The sequence below is a fragment of the Mercenaria mercenaria genome, chromosome 1 (assembly GCF_021730395.1).
Source record: "Mercenaria mercenaria strain notata chromosome 1, MADL_Memer_1, whole genome shotgun sequence".
NCBI lineage: Eukaryota > Metazoa > Mollusca > Bivalvia > Venerida > Veneridae > Mercenaria > Mercenaria mercenaria.
Genome location: NC_069361.1, coordinates 8,193,174 through 8,219,239, shown reverse-complemented (window position 1 = coordinate 8,219,239; position 26,066 = coordinate 8,193,174). Strand labels below are relative to the sequence as shown.

Below are 26,066 nucleotides of genomic sequence, written 5' to 3'. Positions count from 1 at the left end.
CTGACAGGTACATCCTATTAGTCCAGATTATTAAAAACATGTATTTGCGGGGATTCTTGGGATTCTCCCGGAGAAAATTTGAAATCACCAAAACAAATGGTGCAATTTTAAACGTTTTCAGACAAAACAGAGCAAGTACAGCCCAAATAGTTTGAACAACGGAGCATAGGTAAGGATATGCATTGACATTTTACAATTCCCCAAAACGAAATGGCGCATTTTAAATCAATTTTAGACAAAAATTGGCTGATCTTGCTATATAGCTTGAACATTTAGAGAACATTCAGGGTCCTTCCGAGAAGTTTAAAATTCTACAAGAAAATGTGTAGAAAGATCCTTGGAAGCAAAGAATGCAACCAAGAAGAATATAATAACAGACTCGGTTTGATTGAGTATGTTCATGATAGGTAATGAAATGTGCAACACTTCTCAAAAATATTTAGTTTTTATAACGTCTTCTGAAAATAATTCCAGGGAAGTTTTTAATAACGTCCAAATATTGAAAACAAATCAAAACTTGTTTAGGGAAACGTAGCATAGTTTTTGTTGTTGTTTAGAAGAATAAATATAAGTAGACATGTTAAAAACTACTGTAATAACGAACCGTAATTAATGTCGCTATGACAAACAACTTTTATTTATCACTATGACATAATCTTAATTTTTTTTTTTAATTTACTTATAACTTTGTTTTCGATATGTTCATCAAACCAATTGCAACAAGAGCTCGTCGAACACGAAATGCCCCCTTGATGCATTCGGTAATTGCACAAGGAACAGAAACTATATGCTCACTGTAAACAAAAGTTCATTCTGGTTTAATCTGACCTTGACCTTTAACCTATTAACCTAACAAGAGATTACAGAGTGATCTTGGCGCCATCCACTGAGCCATTTTTGAATGTTCCAAATTTCAAGACTTGTTCAAGGTCAAAATCAAGGTCAAATTTCATTTCGGTACAAAACAATGTGTATGTGGTCCAAATTTGAAAGCTGTAGCTTGAGAAATGTGAAAGTAGGTCACAAGGACAAAATCAAGGTCAAATTTTATTTAGGAACACAAAACTACGCAAGTGGTCCAAATTTGAAGCCTGTACCTTCAGAAATGTGAAAGTAGGTCACTAGGTCAATCTCAAGATCAAAGTTCATTTCAGTACACAAAACTATGCACGTGGTTCAAATTTGAAGGCTGTAGCTTGAGAAATGTGAAAGTAGGTCACTAGGTCAAAATCAAGGTCAAATTTTATTTTGGAACAAAAAACTATGCATGTGGTCCAAATTTGAAGCCTGTACCTTCAAAAATGTGAAAGTAGGTCACTAGGTCAATAACAAGGTCAAAGTTTTTTTCGGTACACAAACCTATGCATGTGGTCCAAATTTGAAGGCTGTGGCTACAGAAATGTGAAAGTAGGTCACTAGGTCAATATCAAGGTCAACTCATGGCAAGGTTCATCTTGCCACTCAAAACTATACATGTGGTCTAAATTTGAATGATGTAAGTTATTGACATGAAGATTCTAAGTTTTTCCCTATATAAGTCTATATGAACCATATGACCCCTGGGGCGGGGCCATATTTGACCCTAGAGGGATAATTTGAACAAACTTGGTAGAGAACCACTAAATGATGCCACATAACAAAATGTCAAAGCCATAGTCTTTGTGGTTTGGACAAGAAGATTTTCAAAGTTTTTCCCTACATAAGTCTATGTAAACCATGTGACCCCCAGGGCGGAGCCATATTTGACCCTAGGGGAATAATTTGAATAATCTTAGTAGAGGACCACTTGATGATGTCATATACAAAATATCAAAGCCCTAGGCCCTGTGGCTTTGGACAAGAGGTTTTTCAAAGTTTTTTCCTAAAGAAGTCTATATAAACCATGTGACCCCAGGGTGGGGCCATATTTGACCCCAGGGAAATAATCTGAACACTCTTGGTAGAGGACCACTAGATTATGCTACATACCAAATATCAAAGCCCTAAGCCCTATGGTTTTGGACAAGAAGATCAGAAACCGTTTAACTGTTCCTGGCCAATGTGACCTTGACCTTTGACCTAATGACCTCAAAATCAATAGGGGTCATCTGCTGGTCATGGCCAACCTAACTATCAATTTTCCTGACATTAGGCCCAAGCGTTCTTGAGTTATTGCCTGGAAACCATTTTACTGTTCCTGGTCACTGTGACCTTGACCTTTGACGTACTGACCTCAAAATCAATAGGGGTCATCTGCTGGTCATGAACAACCTCCCTCTTAACTTTCGTGACCCTAGGCCTAAGCGTTCTTGAGTTATCATCCGGAAACCGTTTTACTGTTCAGGGTCACTGTGACCTTGACCTTTAACATACTGACCTCAAAATCAATAGGGGTCATCTGCTGGCCATTACCAACCCCCCTATCAATTTTCATGATCCTAGGCACAAGTGTTCTTTAGTTATCATCCGGAAACCGTTGTACTATTCAGGGTCACTGTGACCTTGACCTTTGACATACAAATCTCAAAATCAATAAGGGTCATCTGCTGGTGATGACCAACCTCCCTATCAACTTTCATGTTCCTAGGCCCAAGCGTTCTTGAGTTATCATCCGGAAACGGATTGGTCTACATTCCGACCGACCGACCGACCGACCGACATCTGCAAAACAATATACCCCTCCTTCTTCGAAGGGGGGCATAATAATGTTTTAAAAGTGAAAAATAAAACAAAAGTGAAAATAACTCACTACAAGAAACAACATGATTCAACCGTCAGAAAGAATGCACTAGCTATATAATACATGCAGAGATTTAAAGATGTATGTCTTATCAAATATTCCTACTGTGTTTTGTTTAGAATGTGTGACAGTTTTGGGGAAACAAAGAAAATATTTGGAAATATACATTAAGGGAGATAATGATAGTTATACAGAAAGTCGTTCAGCCGCGTGACAGGTTCGCCCTTTTCTATGTCTAATGGCACGGTATTGTCTTTATTGTTACTTAAACAAATTATGTTTCTCCAGTTTTCATAACCCGTAACCAAATACTAGTACGCTTTCATATGGTTATCATTTTATGTTTCTAGTTATTTATTTAAGTACAGCACTACCGTTGATCAAAGAAAATCCTGTTATATATTGTCGAGAATCCCCTAGCAATTAAATTAATACTAATCAAATTCAGATTCATTTGAATTTGGAAATATAAAAGAATGTTAGAATGTTTCAGCGATTATCTGGACGCACGTTTGACAGTTGTAAAATTTCAACTAACACATCCGAAAATACCTCTGTTTGGTTGGTCAAAAAGCGCAAAAATAAACATGTTTTTTTTTTTTATATTGGCAGATCAGACTTGTATCAGTTAACTGTGCTGAACTGCACTTAAGTGTTACAGAACAAACGAAAACTGACATTCAGTAATAATCAGGTGGTTCAGACGTGACTGCACAGTTCATACTCATGCAAATAAATTTCTTATCAACCGGTCTACATTCAGCTTTCACTATTTTAGCTTTTATGTACAACTCCATGAAAATGAACTTTGAACGCCCATTTAAAGAGAAGAAACACGCAAACATAATTGACTATATAGACAATTATTCTGAATTCTGAAATTTCAATGTCCAGATACCATTTATTGACTTTTTCAAGATAATCTTTAACTATAGAAAAACATACAGTGTGCAAAAGAGAAATAACATTTGATGAAATTGTTATTGTCTGATCATTCTCTAATACAAGATAGGGACCGATCTGATTAATATTATTAAAGAGAACCGAATTTTTAAGCAAACTATCTTCATTCTGTAAGGACACTTGTAACACAGAATATGTTGAAATCCAATCTCGAGCGTTTGTTTAGATAATTGCTCCATTACATTAACATGTAAATTACACGTGGTTTATATAGTCATTTTCGTCAATTTTATATAAATGACACCGCTAACATTTACAACATAAAGGACAAGGGTTAAAGCAATTTAGTACTACTACTTTGGTCCTAATTTCTTCTAGCTCGCCTAAACTTGGAGTACACCCGAGTCTGCTGTTATCTTGCTCTAGCTCGCCTGGAACTTGGAGTACACCCGAGTCTGCTGTTACCTTGTTCTAGCTCGCCTGAAACTTGGAGTACACCCGGGTCTGCTGTTATCTTGCTTGGCTACGTTCTTTACCTCACAAATGATTTTTATAGAATTTGATTAACGTTTGAAGTACCTGTAGTGGCTGTAAAACGTCTCCTATTACCTGGACTCATTGCTTTGTTGTATTTTCCGGTTCTTTTAGGACCATGTGATATATTTCATTTCTTCACTCCTATTAAAGAGTTATAAAAAGAAGAAGTCCCAATAAGCAATGTCAGGGTCATACACCTGCATCACTAGGGCTTGTTGTTGTATTTGAATGTTTCTTATCTTAATATTTTCTAGTTTTCCACACTTAATTTCGTTTTAAAGTTTTGACTTCATACATCATCTATACATCAAAAGGCATTAAATGGTGTCATCTAAATTTGTACTTTCTGCTGTATTCATAAACAATTCACCACGAAACCCTACGGTCAAATAAATAGGTACAACGTATGAGGAGTTAAAGGTTTGAATTCCGAGGGTGTGGCTTATGTTCTCGGAGATGATGTACTGAATACAGACGTCTACGGTTACACGTCTCTGATACATGTAGACACAAAGGAATAGTGGTATGCACGCAGGTTTTAACATTGCTGTAGAAGTATTGTATGCAAGGCGAGCAATATCAGTTCCATAACTGAACATCTTGTTGAAATTATAAAATCACATGCGAAACGAACCATAGTGTGTTAGAGTATTTCTTGCTGCAGAACCAATTCTTCCCATGAAAATGAGTAGCTTAAAAATTCTCTTTACATTTGTTTTTATGATAAATGGACAATTAAATACATCAGGAGATAACAATGTCAGTGGAAACAATATAATAAAAAGGAGGACAAAGGAATATTTAGAGCTTTGTCCTTACACAGACACTTGTTACACTAACGTGTCAAAACCGGATGAAATTATATTTGGAATGGCTCTACCGTGTTGTAACCCGTGTAGATGTGATATAGACTGTGGACGGAACTGCTGTCCAGATATATCAGTGGATTTCGAAAACGAAGAAAAAATCTATGAAGCTAAAGAAATACACCAATGCGTCGACGCACAATATAGACCTTATGATACTAGAATATCAAATGGACGGTCTTTTGAAATGATTTCAAAATGTCCGTACAAATATAACGATACTGAAATTGCAGCAAAATGTGCACGAGAGTATCATGCTGTATCGTTTGATGTGCCGTTAAGATATATTCTTCCTGTATACGATAACTTGACTGATTCCATTTACCAAAATATTTTCTGTGCTATTTGTCACAAAGTTGAGTTGGATAGTTTAGTTTTTGGGCGTATAAGTATTGAATGTAAAGTTTCAACAAGAAATATAACATATATTCGCGACTTAACCGTTATACCAGACCTAGGAGACGAGGACGGTTGCAATGTTTTGTTTAAAATACCAGAAGAAAAAATCGACGCGATGCCCTGGGCGATGAAAACATGTGACAGGACATTTATTGATCGTTGTAATGTTACAGGGCAATGGCAGTCGTACGATAGTCATTTGGAGGAGGCTTGCTTATCATATGAATCAGTATACAGCAATTTCAGGAATGTACATTGCTTGTTATGCAATAGCTTAAATAAAAGTGAAGTGAAGCGTACATGTCAGTACCCAGATTTCTATTATGATTATACAATCACTGAAAGGAAAATGTTTAATTTCATTACACTTCTCAACTGGAACACAAAGGAAGACGTTGTTCTCCTTGGAAACACAAAACAACAAACAAATTTAAATGAGCAATGTCTGCAAAATAGTTTATTGGATCCCTTGAGGGTATGTATTTTGTGTTATATGCTCACAGAAAGGAACATTTAAATCAGAGGCATAGCAATGTTTTGTATTTTAACTTAGTTTGTTTGGGTTTAACGCCGTTTTTCAACAGTATTTCAGTCATGTAACGGCGGGTAGTTAACCTAACCAGTGTTCCTGGATTCTGTACCAGTACAAACCTGTTCTCCGCAAGTAACTGCCAACTTCCCCACATGAATCAGAGGTGGAGGACTAATGATTTCAGACACAGTGTCGTTTATCAAATAGTCACGGAGAACATTCGCCCCGCCCGAGGATCGAACTCACGACCCCGCGATCCGTAGACCGACGCTCTACCTACTGAGCTAAGCGGGCGGGTACATGTTAACTTAGAATCACTCGTCCCTCGCTGCTGTTGGTCAATCTCCGCGTAAGGTATATAATTAATTCTATCATGTGAGGAAGCTATATTGTTGGCATTTTGGTGCTTCTACTGATCTGCACGGCATTCCCTGAAATAATATCTTGGGTCAATAAGTAGAACTAGGGGCAATTTTGTAAACCATAATATTTTGAATTCTCTGAGATATAAGGAGGCATTTTCAAATTGTAAACATGCTGGGGAATACTTCCATAACATGACTCTTAATTTTTATACATTGCAAAATTCATAGCTGGCTGCAAAAAAAAAAAAACGAACAAAAAGAAATGTGATAACATCTACTTTTGTTGGGTTCGTTCTGCATGTTTTCATCAAAATATTTTCTACGATGTAAATTTGACTAAACCCTTTCATTCTTTAGAAAAAAAATCTCAAACACTTCAGAATCATGAGAATGTACTTAAAAAGTTCTTCAAATAAAATAATAGGGTCGTGTGCTTGATATTTGCTAAACTGTCTTGAATAAAATTTGGACCTCAAGAAAATTTTCATACAAAGTCATTATTTTGATGATATATTCGCGAACTGGGAAATTTCTACAATGTAGATCACAATCGTAAATAAACATATTTGCTATTATAATACATAGTCAAATTACATATTAATGTCCTTGATTTTATTTTTTAGATATTTGTTGATGAATAAAAAAGATGCACAAAACTTTCAAGGAAGCTACCGTTTTTATAAATCACTACACGAATAATCATGACTTTGTAGAATGTCTTTTGATTTGGTCCATGCTGTATTTCGGATTTATAAATAACATTACGCACTTACTTCTGGTTTTTAAAAGTGTAGATATTTTAACATATTTGTTAAAGATGAATCGATATGGTACATACTTTTTCCAAAATTCTTAGTGACAGAGTAATAAATTGCTACACAAACAAATTGCCTTAAAAGGTCATATGGAAAACAACTATGAATGTGGAATTCAATGTCGAGAATGGTGTTGGTGTTGTTTTCATAAATAATTGTATCAGGCAAAAATCACACACGTTTGATGATTGTCTAATTTGCCGATTGTACAATTATAGCCAGTCACAGTAAAATAGTATGTGGGAAAATAGTACAATTTAGCCAGTCGAAGTAAAATAATATGTGGGAAAATAGTACAATTATAGCCAGTCACAGTAAAATAATGCGAAAATAATACAATTATAGCCAGTCACAGTAAAATACTAAGTGGGAAAATAATTATTAACCAACCTTATACAAATGTGTATACGGTTTTATGCGCATTTTCTATAGATATTGTCATGCAGAGGTAGAGCCGAGTCTAGCATATTAAAATAAAAAAACAACAAAAAAAAAAAAAAAAAAAAAAACATGCCTCAAAAATGTACTGTTAAAGTAATAAGGATTTATACATCTTTTGAACAACAACTCTTTTCTTAGGTTCATGCTGTTGCGACTCCAAAATCCAAAACAAACTTTTAAAACGTCTGACTGACACGAAATATTGTATAATTTATTGCTGATTGCTACATGTAGATAATGACAAATTTGGGAATATTTCTAGCTAAATGTTCGACAGTCACTGCAAAACTTTCTGACTTTCGCTATTGCATACATGTACATGTGCATTGTCTAAGTGTAGGCGCGGTTTCTTGGTGTTAGTAGTCCCAAAGGAGCAGTAGAAAATGTGGTAGCATTAATTTCCAAAATATAAGTGTTTTTCATCTAGCAGTCCTTACTTTAGAAAATCAGCAAATTGAGACAATATAAAATATATGTTAAGCACTGTTACCTTTTTTAGTATTAAAAACAAATGTGTATAGTAATTAATGTGATGTTATAAAACAATCACAGTTATTCTTTTAGGGTGTAATTAATACATTCAGACTCCTTATCGTTAGTGTTGTACCTATTTATTTTACCGAAATTCTTCGTCATAATAAGAGAATATAACCAAAAGCACAATTTTATGGAAGAACATAAGACATGATTTCAAATTTTATTCTCCTTTGGTCTCTTATATATTTATTACCTTATCAATTCTTAAAAAAATATTAATGCATCAAATAGAATAATATTTAAAAGGCGAAAAATAACTAAAAAATAGCCCCTCAAGTGAGGTTGAACTAACGCCCTGAAAAACTGAAAAAATACCTTCTTAGGTTATAGTATTTCAATGAGCGTATCAAATCCTCCATGGTACTAAACTATGGACGCAAAATATTGGCAAGAACTTTGTAAGATTATGATTAGTAAATGTAAATTTAAAGCATCAAATATCATGTGAAAGCAAATGAAGGAAAATAATAATAGCTTAATAGATATAAGTACATTTGAAGTTAAAGAATAATACGATGTAAAGTATATCGCAACAAGTATGGAGAGAAAAGGTCTGGAAGCACATTATACATAAATGATTGATCAATTATTGCTTTATTTTTATATAACATATGAGGTTTTGAGTGACTTAAGCAATTGAATATGTATATAAATATTTTAAATAATATTTTGAATAAGTTAATTAGGATCGATTTTAATCTTGTAGTACTCGTTCATAGATGAGAGGTAGATATATGAATGTATTTGACATATGTTGTTCAAAACTCTATTTAAGGGGGAATGGTACTTTGTCAAAATTTAAGATTTGCTTACAGCTTTATATACCAAAATAAACTTTAAGATATTTCCAATTTATATCATCATCTTTTAGAGCGATAAACATGCGTATGACGTTACCATGACGTCGCAAACATGACCCGTTTTCGCGCTTTTTACGTCCGTTAATGGTAGCGCTAAAATGGTATAAAACTCGATACTACAAACGTATTGTTGGCGTCAATGCATTAAATTATATATTAAACGACAGAATAAAGCAATGTCTAAGTGATCATTAACATGAAAAGGCATTTTCTATCCGAATTATCGAAGGAGGTGCGAAAACAGACTTTTGGTTGTTTAAGAAAATTCAGGAAGAAAATCGCTTCTGATCCATTTTGCAAAAAATAAGCCCGTGGAATTTTTGCCATTTTTTTATATGTGAAAATTCATTATGTTGTTAATGTCTGAGCCAAATTAGAAAAAAGTTCACCGAAGCGTTTTTATAGCATAACCGTTTGAACTTGACTACTGTAGCGTCGTTAAAAGACATGTAATCGTTATGTAACGTTACATGTGTTTATTTTAAATGGCTTGTCATAATTTTACCTGGAAACCTATAAACAAGCAGTTATGAGACATGAATTAAATATTTCAATCTAATCGTAAAAATATTACACATTTCCTTATGCAGGTTTTCAAAATATTTTCATTGAAAAGTGTGTATCTTTTTAATTACTAGAAGTTCTTGATGTTCATTTCAATATCCACTTCATGCATCTTTTTCAAACTCGTCTGCTCTCTAGGAAATCGTATGCTGTTTGGGAAAACGTATGCTATCGGAAATGACGTCACTGTTGTGTTCCGTTACGGGAATAAAAAAAATGGAGACTGAAGCTAAAGTAAATCGCGATAAATACGGACAGTTCAGAAATGCTTCATTTTTTATTCAGAAGGCTAAAAAAGTTCAGTTTTTGAAGAAAGGGAGTGTCGGGAGTGATAATAATACGGAGAAAAGCAAAATATGTAGAAGAATCATCGATTTAGAATATTTTGGTAATATATTTGACAATGGTTGCAAAATATGCGGAGAAAGACTTTACTGGAAAAACCTCTTTTCTGAAACTAAGTATGGTCTATGTAGTGTACTACATTTCAAATGTATAAAATGCTATGGCATTACCAAGATCAGTTCATCCACATCAACAGAACCGTCATACAACAGAATACGGAAGCCCTATTCAATAAACGTTACAGCTGCATTAGGTAAGTATAAATGGGATAATCAAAATACAAACATTTCCGCACAGTTCTATCCGAATGTAAATTTCGTTTAAATTGTATTAATGATAAAATTAAAGGCAGGTTTATAGAATTTAAGTAAATACTACAGTAATAAGACTGTCAAAAAGGTTGATTAATTTACTGAATCAAGTTTTTACGCTCGTTTCAACAGTATGGCGGGTAGTTTCCCTAAACATGGTTCCTGGGAACGACCAGTACTAAACCCCTAACCTCCGACACAAACTACCAAGTGTTCTCACATAAAGAGCCATGTTCGGTAGCGGGGCTCGAACTCACAGTCCTCCATCAGTGAGATATTTTAGTGATTCAACAGTGAATCAGACCACGTAGGCGATCCTAAAAGTTGACAGTGTATATATATATACGCTATTTTTCTTTTGCAAGCAGTACAACGGAATTTTTAAATTCGAATGTTACGTATGAATTTTAAGATTCCGCCGCGTAGGCCTACTGTTTCCAAAGATTACACGTCCCATTTAATTTTTTTTCCCATTTAATTTTCCCATTTAATGTTAAACCCTTTGTTAGGGACGTAGACATGTAAACTCACTCTAGATGTAACCCACCCCGAAGAGAGAGGCAATGTGTTGATTTCAAGTGTCTTGCCTAAGGACACTACCTAATGGCTGTGGTAGGGCTCGAACTCACGACCCTCCGGTCATGAAGCAAACGCGCTAACCACTGCGCTATTCCGGCTCCACACGTCAAAACATTGACATAAATGGTTACCGTTCAACCTGTTTTAACGTATGTTATTTGAGCCGCGCCATGAGAAAACCAACATAGTGGCTTTGCGACCAGCTTTGATCTAGACCAGCTTGCACAGTCTTGTCATGATCCATGTTGTTCGCTTTCAAAGCCTATTGCAATTTAAGAAACCGTTAGCGAACAGCATGGATACTGACCAGACTGCAAAGCCACTATGTTGGTTTTCACAGGGCGCGGCTCATTTCATTAAAAAAAAATCTGTAATTTGTTGCACAGGGCGAGGAAAAAAGCCTGAATAGAAAAGACTAAATTATGAATTTTTAAACATACCATGACGGACAGGCGCCCCTTCCGTTTACATTACGACATAACGATATAGAATGTGCGTCCAGATGCCGTTTGTTTCGCGGATTTGTTCACAAAATTGTCTTTCCTAAAATTCAATAAAAATCAAAAAAGTCTGCAAGGTTGGTCCAAATAGAAATTAAAAGTATACACTAGAGAACGAGCACTCAAAAAGATACACATTCCGTTCCATATCCTGGATTATGTAGAGCTTTTATTTTACACGTATTTTAGAAAGTCTTAGAATAAGTTTGAATTGAATGGCTGTATAATAAATCTTAATAAATTAATAATGGTTGTAATTTCCAAGCAATTCCATTTCTATTTATAAACTGTCCCCTGCTTCTTATTTCAGCAATGATTCACGGGGGAGTCGGAGCTTCCCATTTGAATGGCATACTTACAACTCTTGGATTGCCAGAGATAAATCCCAAAACTTTGAAAAAAGGTGAAAGGCATATAGGCCCGGTAATAGAGAAAGTGGCAAAGAGATCTTGCTCAAATGCAAGTGATTTAGAAAAGATATCAATACTAGATGTACAATCGGAAAACGCATCATTTTGCGCAGTGGGTGCAGCTGGAGACAATAATGTTGAATTAACTCTAAATTTTGACGAAGCTCTCGAGTTGCTTGAAACAGAATGCGAAGAAGATGGTTGCGAAACAGATGTGCAACGTACAGGTTTGACTATATAAATCATATAGGAAATAAGCTATCACAATTTCGACTTTTATTGCAACAAACAATTACATAGTATCAAAATCTTTATTAATGATAGAAATGAAATTAGATATTAACATTATTAAAGTAACTGACCGAAGTTTAGTTCACACGATTCATGTTCATTTTTATTTTATGGGTAGCACGGCTTTATTCGAAAAGAAGTGAAAATATATGACTTCACTTTTCTTATTCGTGATAACAAGATTTTTATTTAATTAGCATCGATACCTGTTTCCCATTTAACCAGCTCACCAAGAAGAGATTAGTCATTTTAGTTTTTCTCGAGGATTTTGCAAGATACAGAAAGCATCTCAACTCCAGATAAACTACTTGTTCTTTTACGTGTCAGGTGTGTTGTCCCCATAGACGGGACCTCAGTATTAAGTCTCATCATCCAAAACACTTTCACTAATTTAATTGGTCAACCCCTTGAATCGAACCAGCAACTCCGAGATTCCGAGATTACAAGCCTTGCGATCTAACGATTGAGCAAAGCGTGCTAACAGTTTACAAGTTAATTTTTTCTTTGTCTAATATAATTATTGAACAGCGCCTCAAAAATCAGTTATTTTTGCACTTCGGTACTTGTTTATGAAAATGGGATTTATCTTTAATCATTAAAATCCTTACGGATATGAAACATTTACAAATTTAATTTCTAAATTTATTCTAAAATGAACAGGAAAAATGTTAAATATTATCTCCCTTTACTGATTCATGCTAATCTAGTTTTTTCCGTATTAGTTTTTCAAGATACTTTGGGAAATGATTTACAGATTCAAATAATTGCTGCATGGAACCTGCACCAGTCGAAAGAAACGTCGTCTCTGACAAGGTTATAGAAAGCAGACACAATGAAGAGGAGAGTCTTGCAACACGTGCATCAAGATACGATGGTAAGAGTAACAAGATCATATAGCACACACTTATACAAAAGAAAGATCCATAGTATTCGGACACCGCCTCACTGATTGAGGTTTATGGGTTCGTGTCCTTATAATGAGCATGTCCCTTAATGAGATAAAGTTGGATGTTTCTTTCGGATTGTTAAGGGTCTAGTACCTGTCATTCCGAGGAACGATGTTATGAAACTGCCAGTCTGACTAGTCGAACTAATGCGTCACGCATATGACGGTCAAACTGTGGTGGCTGCAAATGCCAGAAATCAAAAATCAGTCAATGAGCGACAGTAATCTTGTCTACCCGCCTGACATAACTGAAATACTGAAAGGGCCGTAAAACAGGATTCTATCAATCAAAACGAACAATAATATGAATTCATCTGGAATATCCATATTAGCCGACAATCTCGCTTGTTATGCGCCCTTTTCCGGGGTCACCGTACCGCGCTACTGATAATTTCCTAACAAGTCAACACGATGCTGGTACAAACCTATACTTTAGATTGTGTTTCTGTAATAAGAATGTATATAACAGCCGTACTTAATTAATCAGTATCTGTTTGTCTCCCTTGGATATATTTTTGCATAAAAACAAAAAAGGGATACTCTCGTAAATATTAGAACTAAAGAAATGTGATCAATAAATCTATCTATAAATATAAATTTGCCATCAAACTATTATGTTTGTTTCAAAGTAATTTGTCATATAAAATAAATACACATGCAAAAATAATATATATGCAAATTTAACGCACCCGTGTAAGAGTGATAATTATCTATGACTGCTATATAACTACAGTAATTTTTTAAAAGTTGTAGTGAAAAAGAGCTACATTTGTTATTGAGTTTTCCGTTAATCATTTATGTTAATATCGTTTTGAATATTATATTATTATTGACCCTTGAGCCATTGGATATGCTGTGGTATTGGCTGGAAGAGGTCAATATTGCCCTCTTCCGGTGAATATCACATCATACCCGATGGCTTAACAGTCAATAATTGTTTTATTATATGGGTTCAAGTTTATAAATAAGTAACACATATTGTTGCAACATATGTAATGTGTGAAAGTAACAATAACTGTGTGAAAACTTATCAAAGTTTACATGAAGACAATTAAATATGGTCAACTTCACAGATGCCAAATGTTAAAAACTGTACTCGAAAGTTTCGTGGTATAGTGTCACGTTCTACCTTAAAGCTTTTTGGACACGATATCTCAAGGATCAAAGGCGAACTTTTGTCAATTTTGCCATGTATCCACTATGGAGATATTATCTCATACATACATTTTAAGCTGTCTCTGTACACTCTTATGCATGATATAAGCTTCGGAAATTTTGTTTTACTCCTGGTGTAAATACTTTCAGAAGGAAATAAAGCGTCTCCCTCGGGAAACAAGCAAAAGACTTTAGTAGATGTTACTGTGAGTCAGGATGGTGCATGGCCAAAACGTGGAAGGGCGATGAACAGTAATTCAGGTAAAATAATATATATAAAATTAAATGTTTCTATACAGAAAACACAGTACATGTACTCTACCATATATACATGTAATTGATTCATGAAAACACGAAACTTTAGTAATTGTTTGTAGTCCTTAAAATGAACGTGATTTCTCATACAAGGTGGGGTTCTAGTTTCAAGACGGCGTAAGCTTAATATTTATGCGAGTGAGTAAAGTATCTGTGATTTCGTGATCTGTCTTTGTATGCAAATAATATTTTAGCACTGCCATTTATTTTTGTTTTGGGTTTAACGCCGTTTTTCAACAGTATTTCAGTCATATAACGGCGGGCAGTTAACCTAACCAGTGTTCCTGGATTCTGTACCAGTACAAACCTGTTCTCCGCAAGTAACTGCCAACTTCCCCACATGAATCAGAGGTGGAGGACTAATGATTTAAGACACAATGTCGTTTATCAAATAGTCACGGAGAGCATACGCCCCGCCCGAGGATCGAACTCACGACCCCGCGATCCGTAGACCGACGCTCTACCTACTGAGCTAAGCGGGCGGGCCATTGATTTTTATTTTTTATGTACATGACCAACAAAATTAGATTTATATTCTTACGTCTGAACTTTTTTTTTCTTCAGGTGTCGGGCATGTCGTCGGTCAAAATACGAGAAAATGCTTAAATTTTGGTACAAGGAATAAACGCTGCAAAAAATGTTCTTATTATCAGAAAGTGGGAAAGCCAGTCCCTATCCACGACTGTCGTCAAAATTGGAGCCATTCTGCAAAAGCTATGGAGCCCGATATTTGTGTTCAACTGCATAAAGAGGCAAGCAATTCTGGATTGAAATACAAACATATTATAGGGGACGATGACTCTGCAGCAACGAAATACATCAGGGAGAAAGTTAATTCTGATATTGTAAAATTTTCAGATCCAACACATACAAAACGGACCGTAGGCAATAAACTTGAAGAAATTAGTCGAGTCTGTCCATCATTAACCGAAAAAGTGAAATCATCATTCATTAAAAATTTCACATACGCTGTCAATCAAAACAAACAAAAAAGAGAAGCTGAATTAAGACAGGCGCTAGAAAGCATCGTTCCACATATGTATGGAGAGCACCATCTTTGCAGCCTCTGGTGTAAAAATAAGGTTAATAATGTTAATACAGAATATAAACACAGTAACCTGCCGTATGGGAAAGACTTGACTGACTTCAAACTGAAAAATGAATTGACGAAAATGTTGCAACCATACATTACCAACCCTGCAAAACTAATGACAACCGGAGATTCACAGGCAAACGAATCTCTCAATAACGTTATTTTCTCCAAAGCACCTAAAATTAGAAACTATACTTTAAGTGAAAGCTTTGATTTTCGATGTGCCGCAGGAGTTCTTCAGTTTAATGAGGGTGTCGAATACGTACAAAAAGTCATTGATGAAGCATGTCTAACACCAAGAAAAGAAACACTGAACCACGTTGAGAGAACGGATAAGAAAAGAAAATATCTCAAAGAGTACAAATCACAGAGAAAAGATAAGAAACGGAAGATAGAACTTAAAACTGAACGTAAGAAAAATGATTTAATGAGCAAGGTTAAATTGGGAGTAACTTATGAAACAAATTGCACATTATCTACTGAAGACATTGATACAACTGAAATTAAAGATCCAAAAACATCAGCAAAAATTTCCTATAATCCTGAGGATACCACATTAATATTTGTTGATATAGAGACGACAAAACTCGGACACAATGCAGAGATTTTGCAAATAGGAGCGTCAACAATAAATGGAAAGTCTTTTGACACGTACTTACTACCTACGGGTCTTATTTCTTCGAAAGCTTCTGAGGTAACTGGTCTCACGGTTAAAGTTGAAAACAGCGTCAGATTGCTATGTAAAGACGGCAAAAACCTCAGAGCATTATCTTCCGAGGAAGGGTTGTCACGCTTCATTGACTGGATTAAAACCATTGATTGCCCTACTAAAATTCTTTGTGCACACAATGGGAATAAATTTGATTACCCAATTCTATACAATCAGCTTCAAAAGTATCGGCTTTTAAAACAGTTTGAATCAATAGTATGTGGCGTCGTAGACAGTTTAGACATTTTAAAAGCTGTATTACCGCAACGCACCTCGTACTCTCTGTCAAACGTTTACAGAGATTTAATAAATGATGAGTACAATATGCACGATGCAAAGTCGGATGCCTGTGCTCTGCGTGAGATCTTCATAAATATCAATGTCAGTATTGATACAGTTTTGGCTCACGCGCTTCAGATTGAATATTCTATAGATACTATAAAACAAACGATTTGCCAACGGTCAAATGTTAACCGTTTACAAAACAATCTAGGTGACGGCAAGGAAAAAATTATTTCTGACCGTATAGCTGCTAAAATGTGCAAGGCGGGTGTAACATATGAAGTTTTAATGCTTGCACATAGAAGAGACGAAGAAAATGGAATCAAGTTGCTTTTGTCAGAAAAAATTAATAAGAAAGTAAGAGTTACAAATCGGCAAAAAATATTAAATACAATAACTGCTGCATGTTCGAGGAAAATGAAAGATAATGAACTATCTAACAACATTGCATGACTCCCTGCTATTCTGTTAAAAATGACTGACGCATTACCTGTAAACCGATGTGCGTGGCAGTGAAACAGTTATTGGTTATTCCTTTTATGAATCGGTTAACTTACTTTTGTCTTTTTTAGCACTTTTTAATGCTGCATAGAGAAGTTGCATGAACACAGTTATTTGGCTGCATTAAATGATAACAGACATCGGAAAATGTTTGTGTTTTATTTTAGTGATAAAACGTATCTGATATTCGTTGTAATTCCACATTAACCTTTATTATTTAGCTCGCCACAGGATGGTCAAATACATCTTTTTGAACTCATTTAATAAAAGTTTATACAAGAAGACAACTCATGTCGGATCCTTTACTGTATGGTAAAAAACTTGTGACACGCATAACGCCATTAGCTGTTTAACCATATGTAAATATTCACGTGTTTACGTCATGTCTTAAACGACGTTCTTTATTGCGTCGCAGTGCTCTAATTCAAACGGTTGTACTATAAAAACGATTCGGTGAACTTTTTTCTAATTTGGCTCAGACATTAACAACATAATGCATTTTCACATATAAAAAAATGGCAAAAATTCCACGGGCCAATTTTTTGCAAAACGGATCAGAAGTGATTTTCTTCCTGAATTTTCTTAAACAACCAAAAGTCTGTTTTCGCACCTCCTTCGATAATTCGGATAGAAAATGCCTTTTCATGTTAATGATCACTTAGACATTGCTTTATTCTGTCGTTTGATATATAATTTAATGCATTGACGCCGACAATACGTTTGTAGTATCGAGTTTTATACCATTTTAGCGCTACCATTAACGGACGTAAAAAGCGCGAAAACGGGTCATGTTTGCGACGTCATGGTAACGTCATACGCATGTTTATCGCTCTAAAAGATGATGATATATATTGGAAATATCTTAAAGTTTATTTTGGTATATAAGGCTATAAGCAAATCTTAAATTTTGACAAAGTACCATTCCCCCTTAATAGACGATAACATTAACAATGAGTAACAATACATTTTAAATCTTTGAAACGAAATCTTTGATATCATAAATCTCCTAATGTTTAAATGATGTAACATGTTAGCTTAAAAAGGTATACAAAATCCCGAATAGAATAGTTAAGTTTGCTTTGTATATCAATTACATATGATATACATGTAGTAAGTTAAAAAGTAACATGTTCCATTACGCCACCTCTAAAGAACGCACGGAAATAAGGATACGTTTAACGCAGTAACACATAACGAATGTATTGATAATAACAAGTAGAAACACAAAGAAATAATAATAAAAAAATACAAATTTGGACCATTTTGTGAAATATACAACAAATTTTTTAAAACTGACGGCAATTTCAGCAATTCGTAAAAATGAATGTTCTATAAACACTTACTTATGATGAAGCATTGTTTGTTTTTTCTTTTGTTAGCGTTGTTTGCAACGTTTTGAGTTAATTAAGAGAAGATGCGAAATAAGACTTGTTCATAGATGATACTCGGAACTGCACAATTTGATTTAATTTTATTTAGTTTCGTAACCAAATACGGTTTCATGAAAACTTCATCAAGATTTGATATGTAACATATGGATGGGTTGTTACGAAGAAAGGTCCCGCTGACCGGAGTGCAGAAAGCAGTAGCCTTTTTGGTGTGACATTAAATATAGCGTGCAAAAATATTCCTTAGCACGAGGCAGCAAACACGTGACTCGTTTGTACTCTTTAGGGATTTCCACCACCATAAAAATAATTAATTTGTACATACCAATGCGTTATCAAATATATACGAACACTTTGTTTCAGTAAATGTGAAATTATCAGGATATTGTCAACCGAGAGCTAATATTGACAGTATTTCTCCGAACTGTCTCACTATTTGTTTTATTAAAACATAGAAAGTATAATGCATATATTAGAAACTGTTTCGTAAAAAATACCCAGTTCTAGCCTCCCACAGGCATGTACATCTACATATATTCTGAGCCGCCGCCTGCAACTACTGAACGGCTCCCAGTATATCTAACAATAAAAACTGTCAACAAGATGATAGCAACATTTTTTTTTTAAAATAGATCAGTACAAATTGAAAAAGTAAGGATATGTAACATGTATTATACAGGATTTTGTACTGGCAAAACAACTGAGGTATGGTAACAACAAAAGTATATACTTATTCATTATATTTTTTTGTAAATTGGATTCCATAAAAGATACCTACAGATGCATGTACATTCTTATTTTCATTAATTTCGGTTATGACGGAAGTGCCAAACTTGTTGTTTGCTTAATAAAACATTAGAAACTTAAGTCTAAGTTACACAATAACGTATAGCGTTGACGGACGTCCAACGTATATATTTTTTTTCAATCCGTTCGTGTCCGTTCGCATGCGTTTCTTTCCTGTTCCTCATGCGGTGCCTGTGCTCCTTGTCCGGCGATGTTCGTTTCATCCGGTGGAAGGTTTTGAGCATGTTCAAATTTTAGAATGTACACCACCGGACAAAGTTGTCCGCTAGATGTACGGTAGCAGTGCGCTGATACGCGTTCTGTTCGTTACTTGTGCGTTCCCTATTCTGTACTTGATCGGTTCGTCTTCGTTCTTGTTCGGTTCGTATCGTTCTTGTCCGTTGAACCAGATTCAAGGTCGGGCTACTACCAGACATGCAACGGATGTAACGTATGTTCAACAAACGATAACTGACCAGAACGTTTTGTCAGTTTCTCATGCGTTGCGCTTACGTTTTACGCGCGGTACAAATCCGTTACTAGTACGGTGATATCAGTTAATTCAACGTTGTCGTCATTTATATATGCGTTAATCTTGCGGTCACTGTGCGTTTTATGCGCCCCATATACCGATCCCGAGAGCCAAAGCAGAAGCAGGGAATGTCACCGGATAACTTTCTGCCGCAATTTTTCTATTCGTTTGGTGTCCGTTAACGTTATACGGTGTAGTGTGACTGATACATTAACATGAATAATCTAGTATCGTATTTTTGCTAATACTTGTTATTTCAGAGAGAAGACTGGCTGTTGCAATGCCCCCGTGGAATGGTGATGACAAATAGGATGTGCTTACCTCCACACAGATTTATATCATCGGATCTTCTGATGGAAATAAACCTTTTTCTTGAACCATACGATGTTCAAAAGCAAGACAAACTCGCGCTGAATAAAATGATTTCAGTTATATTAGATGAAATTGAGTTGAAGAAGTCATTGCTGATCACAAGGAATGTAGAGCTGCAAAACATGAAATGTTCTTTAAAATTCAAAACAGACTTAGGTGGGACAAATCCTAAAAGTAAAGTTATTGCGTTAGAATCCGTACAATATGTTAAAGTTAACATTCAAATTTTGATTTATAACGCAGAGGAAGATTTATTTGGAACTGTTCTTGACTTCGCACTGGTATTTACCAACATTTCAAGTATCGGCAATGTCTTCAAAGCTTACTTTCATCATTTTGACAATTTCTTTATTGAACAACGCCCGCTAAAGTCTAATTGTGTAAATGTTCCAAATCTACCTCTGTTTCAACTATGTCTAGAAAACAAAATTCCAAAAGAAAGGATGCTGTATTTTGAGGTTTTACGCAAACAAGAGACAGTATATGTGAATGAATCATATATAGAAATTAGCTTGGAACAAGAACCTTTTTGCCCGAGAATCGCTCTTCCTAAACTGACGTTCATGAATTGTAATGAGTCTGCAATTTACACAAACAATTTTCTTTCTACACGGCTTACAGAAAATGAAACACACATGTTCTTTTGTCATGAAGACTTTTTTCAACATCTGGACAGTCTTCACACAAACCAAGTCATAGTCAACCAGAAAGTAGAGTCAGGGGTTAATATTCGCGGCGGAGTAACTTATTTGACCATTGTTTGTTTAAGTATTTCATTGTTGTCTCTTGTGTTGACACTTACAGTGTATTCAGTCTATCCAGCACTACGGTCTTTACCAGGACTTAACAACATGGCTTTAGTTACAAGTTTGATAATTTTTCAGGCAATATCATTGGTGAGTACTGTTACAAATATCAACATTAGTTGGCTTTGCAGTTTATTTGGTGCAGTTCATCACTTCTCTCTAACTTTATCTTTTGCTTGGATGTTTGTGTGTACTTTTCATATGATGAAGGTATTTGTTAAGATCAGAAATCGATCTGTTGGCAGGAATGACTTTCGAACCTTTGTTTCGTATATTGTTTTTACGACAAGTGTTTCGCTATCGACTGTTTCCATAACGATTGTTGTTGCAGCTGTTCAGTCTGAGGGCGAAGACATAGGCTACGGCGGTGCCACCTGCTACATCAAGGATCCAGCTAATGTTCTATTTCTTGTTGCTTTACCAGTTGCTATAGTGGTTTTTGCCAACATTTTTATGTTTTGTGTTGTTGTTTTCAAAATACATAAACATCCGACACTTTCCTCTTCCAATCCAAAAGAACGTCACAATATAACAATTTTTGCGAAGTTATCGACGATAACTGGGATGACTTGGATCTTTGGGTTCATTTATATTTTTACTCAGGTTGAAACATTTGCATACATTTTCATTATTCTCAATGCCGGACAAGGAGTTTTTATTATGCTTTCATTTGTTTGTAATCGAAGGGTAATAAGCTTACTTTGTAAAACTAGATTCAGGAGGCAGCTGACAAAGCAGACGACAAGCACGGGACTCTAGATTGCATCTTTTTTATATTATTAATATGTTATCAAAGGATTAAGTACATTATTGGTTAATCATGCAGAAAGCACATAACGTGGCAAAATAGATGATTTCATTGATTGTGCGGCGATAAACATAGTTTACCTTGTTTAATCGAGTAAGTAAGTAAATAAGTAAGCAAGAAAGCAAGCAAGTAAGTAAGAGGGTGAGAGAGTTATGAGTGAGTGAGTGAGTGAGTGAGTAATAAAGTAGGTTATCTTTACTTTAAAGGATAGAACAATGTAACGAAAGGTCATACGAGCTTTTAACCGACTATTAGTTCATTTCCATACCTGCAGTACTCTAGAGAGTGGCAAGCCTGTCAAACATTTGCAGCATTACCATTCCAGAATGAAATCATGTTCTTGAATTGATTGAACTTTTCCACATCCTAGATTCATCTGGCAGTGAGGTCTGGGACTGGATCAGCATATCTGAAACTGTTTTTACCAAACTTTGCGGTCTTTACATTTGGTATTTGTAAAATATAAGTACATGTAGAATTATAAAATTTGTATCTTTTACAAATAAGAGAGTCATGGCTAAATTATTAAAGTTTTTAAAGGTTTCTGACGCTGTGAGTCTGGTTTTTCGTTTATGCAAACATTGTAGCTTAGCATTGTCCAACAGATCTTGAAAAGTGGTACGAGCTCCTGTAAAAGATTCTGTCATTGGATTCGGATTTCTTAAGTGCTACGTTTAATCAAAATTATTTTTTATTACAAACATTCAAAGTATCCGGGGACCTCCGTGGACGAGTGGTTAAGGTCGCTGACTTCAAATCACTTGCCCTTCATCGATGTAGGGTCCAGCCTCACTCATGGCGTTGAATTCTTCAGGTGAGGAAGCCATCCAGCTGGCTTACAAATGGTCGGTGGTTCTACCTAAGTACCCGCTCGTGATGAAATAATGCACGGAGAGGCATCTGGGGTCTTCCTCCACCATCAAAGCTGGAAAGTCGTCTTATGACCTATAATTGTGTCGGTGTGACGTTAAACCCAACAAAATAAATAAATAAATTCAAAGCATACCCCTTTTACCGAAACACATTTTTGTAACCTTTTTACCTAATCGCGAAAAGCAGATAAATAGTATAGTCTTCGTTTTGTATCTGCTTGAGACACTGATAATTGGCGCTGCAAAGAGAAGACATATTTCTTTCCAAAAAGTATTTTCTTAAGCCTTGGAAATAAAAAGAGTCACAGGGACTTAGATCATGTGAATAAAGCGGATGGTTTACAATTTTCACCTTTTCAGAAGGCAAAAAAGACTTAACAAACACGCACTTGTGAGAGGAGGCGTTGTCGTGTATAAGATGGACTCCTGACCATTCTTTGCTCGGACGTTTCTTATTGTAAAACTTTTTCACTTTCTTCAGTACAGAGTTCCTGTAACTGTATTACCAGATGGACAAGGCACTTGAACGATTGGCCCACTAGAATTGAAGATAATTGCGTACAACACCTTTTTCGAACTTATAGTTCTTTTGGCATTATAGGGGCGTTTTGTTTATCTTTTCGCTTCCATTGCTTATTATCAGCCATTCTCTGTGGCTCAAACATGTGCACCCAGGTTTCGTCACTTGTTAGAAAGTTAGAACTAACCCGACTATCACAGCCTTTGTATGTTTTCAAACGTTCCCGGGCACATTTTAGACGTTGTTTCTTTTGCTCCTCAGAGAGCAAATGAGGTACCCACCTAGTGCAGAATTGTTTACACACTGCCTTCTGATATGCCAGTACAACTCGCTATATCTTTCAATCGCGCATCATGTTCGACCAGAGCTTTTACAGCAGCGATGTTTGCCTCGGTAACAGAGGGTCTAGGCCTAACACAAAAATGTGAAACACATTTTGTGTACATAACTCATAGGTTGTATATATTTTAGTAGCTATTCTAGGCTGATAACGATTATTAGCGGACATCCCCGAATATGTATCCACTATTATTTGTTGAAAGTGCAAGTCTCTTCATCTTCATTTTGACGACAATGACACCAATCTCATCTTAATGCCTTTTGTCTTCAAAATATATATCCGATCAGGAATTGAACCACCAGCCTTTCAAAACTGGTATCATAGGCCAACGCCTTACACTACTCTGCCACTTTCAAATAGGTTGGAAATAGGGTATGTTTTATTAAAGTTAGCTTAGAGCAGGATGAAGTAATAGCGACTTTGTTATATTTAATTTGAAATGTGTTTAAATCACTTGATTTCCGGCGTTTATTTCTGGCTGCCGTGCAAACCATAGAAAGACGTCTCCCTGAAATGTTACATCTTTTTTTAATTCGTTTCTCAAGTGTTGCTTGAGATATGGAGACCCAGTAATCGGTAATCGCAAGGTTTTAGCTTATAATGTCCGTTTTACATATACTTCAGCCCTGTTTTATATCCCGAACATAATATTACTTAATATAGGCACCCTTGAATATGTTATATTACAAAAACTTTGGTTTCATGGTTTAATTATGATATGAAACAATAGGCTAAGGCAGGTGTATTAAAACTGTCAGTGTGAGGGAAATGGTGTCATAGTAAGTCCATAATACAGTCTTTGTTATCCGGGTTTCCAGTTTGAAAGTAAAACATAGTAAGAAATCGCCAGAGAAACGTGTCACTGTTTAAAATTTTCTTGATCAAATTCTGTATTTGGATGCGTTCAATATACAGAACAATACTCGGATCTTGATATTTACTGATACAAATTATGTGAAGTACTTTCTATTATTCTATTGTTTGTTAATAAGCTAATTAGTGGGAATCTTTTTTTTTTGCATTCTGCTATTTATAAATGTTGTTTAACTTTACCATTAACATTTAGCAAGAAAATATTTGCTCATGTATCTTTGAAAATATGATAACCACATGAAATAGGACTGGTCCAAAACATAACTTTTATCAATATGTTCTTAAAGGAACTTCGTATTTCCTAGCTTCATTTTTTAGTGTTTTTTTTTAAGTTTTAGGTATCTCGGTGCTTCTTTGGATCATAGTTTATCAGGTGATTCAATGGCTCGTTCGGTATTAAAAATGCCAGGTTAAGGTTAAAATTTCTGTACATGAAACGTGTATGCCTCATGCTAAAAAACTGTTAGTAGTGTTCCACATTTGTGGTTTAAGTAAAATATGAAGAAAACAAAAACACTGCAAACAACCCAAAATAAGTTATTAAAGTTTGTTTTAGATTTGAGTATCTCGGTGACTATTTTGATCAATCATGTGATTCAATTGCTCATTCGGTCATTAAAAACGGCCAGCTCAAGGTTAAAATTTCTGTATAGGAAATGTGAATGTCTCACACAGCATACTAAAACACTTCAAATAAAGTTTCTCATTTAGTGTCGTTTTGATTACGCCTGTAGTTTTTGGTATTATGGTTTAAGTTAAATGTGAAGAAAAACACTGCAAACAACACAGAATAAGTTATTAAAGTTTGCTTTAGATTTAGATACCAGGTCTCATATTGGCCCTGCGGAGTTGATATCTTTAATCTGGTTTCCTACATCCAAACGAGTTGACCAAATAATTCTGACTCAAGTTTTAAGATAGTAGCAGGTACAGCGCCCGATTATATGTGTGAGCACTTTATCTCCCCAAAGACTATCCACAGCAACAATACAAGATTCTGAGAAAGAGAGGCTCATTCACAGTTCCAAAGGTCAAAGGTTTCGGGATCAAACCTTTTGCCTACATGGGTTGTACTCTATGAAATGGGTTACCGTCCACATCTTCACGTTGCTGTCAGAACACTTACTAAGTCAACTACATGTATATTTTTTTATACATAAATAATGTCCTGCGTATTTTATGTAATATAATATTTTTTAAAGGTTAGAAAATATCTTAGGTAAATGCATAAAAACAATGTTAATCAGTTCTTCTCATATCTGATATGAGATGATAAGTGTTTTAAACCAAATATTTAATTATAATAGATTTTGCTTAGATTTTCATGATTAGGTCTTACACTCCCTGTATTTGCTGTTTTCTTCACAATATGTAACATTTACTTTCTTTAGAATATGTAATAAGATTAACATTGTTGTTATGTCTCATAAGTGTTAATATGTAAATACTTAACATAGGCCACACATGCCAGAATAATGTTTTCAGGTCAAATGTGATATGGGTTCAATAGGAAATATTAAAAGTGTACATGGTTTTATCTTGGATTCTTTTTTAACTATATATGAACATTTTAGATTGCAACAGGAAATACTTTGTGCTTCTCTTAATATCACTTATTCATTGAAATAAGAATTGTGTTTTAAAAGATGATAGAATAATTATTTTAGAAATAGTTTCATGTAATTCAGATTTGAATGTCTCTGTGCACTTTACACTGTTTTATTATGTATATGTAATTGGTGTACATTGATGAGACGTAAATAAATAAATAAATAAATAAATTTATGAATACTC

General features: G+C 35.1%; 2 protein-coding genes across 2 annotated transcripts; both read left to right on the top strand.

The window, feature by feature from the left end:
- Window positions 1-4,819: 4,819 nt before the first annotated feature.
- Window positions 4,820-26,066, top strand: LOC123545052 (uncharacterized). Its single transcript, XM_045331313.2, has 2 exons — window positions 4,820-5,899; window positions 19,942-26,066. The coding sequence occupies exons 1-2, from the start codon at window positions 4,838-4,840 to the stop codon at window positions 21,616-21,618; spliced, it is 2,739 nt and encodes a 912-aa protein (XP_045187248.2). The 5' UTR covers window positions 4,820-4,837; the 3' UTR covers window positions 21,619-26,066.
- LOC123557082 (uncharacterized) lies at window positions 8,897-17,204 on the top strand. The gene is made up of 5 exons (XM_045348306.2): window positions 8,897-10,136; window positions 11,584-11,910; window positions 12,729-12,848; window positions 14,226-14,336; window positions 14,955-17,204. Exons 1-5 carry the CDS (start codon window positions 9,704-9,706, stop codon window positions 16,925-16,927), a joined length of 2,964 nt encoding a protein of 987 aa, XP_045204241.2. The 5' UTR covers window positions 8,897-9,703; the 3' UTR covers window positions 16,928-17,204.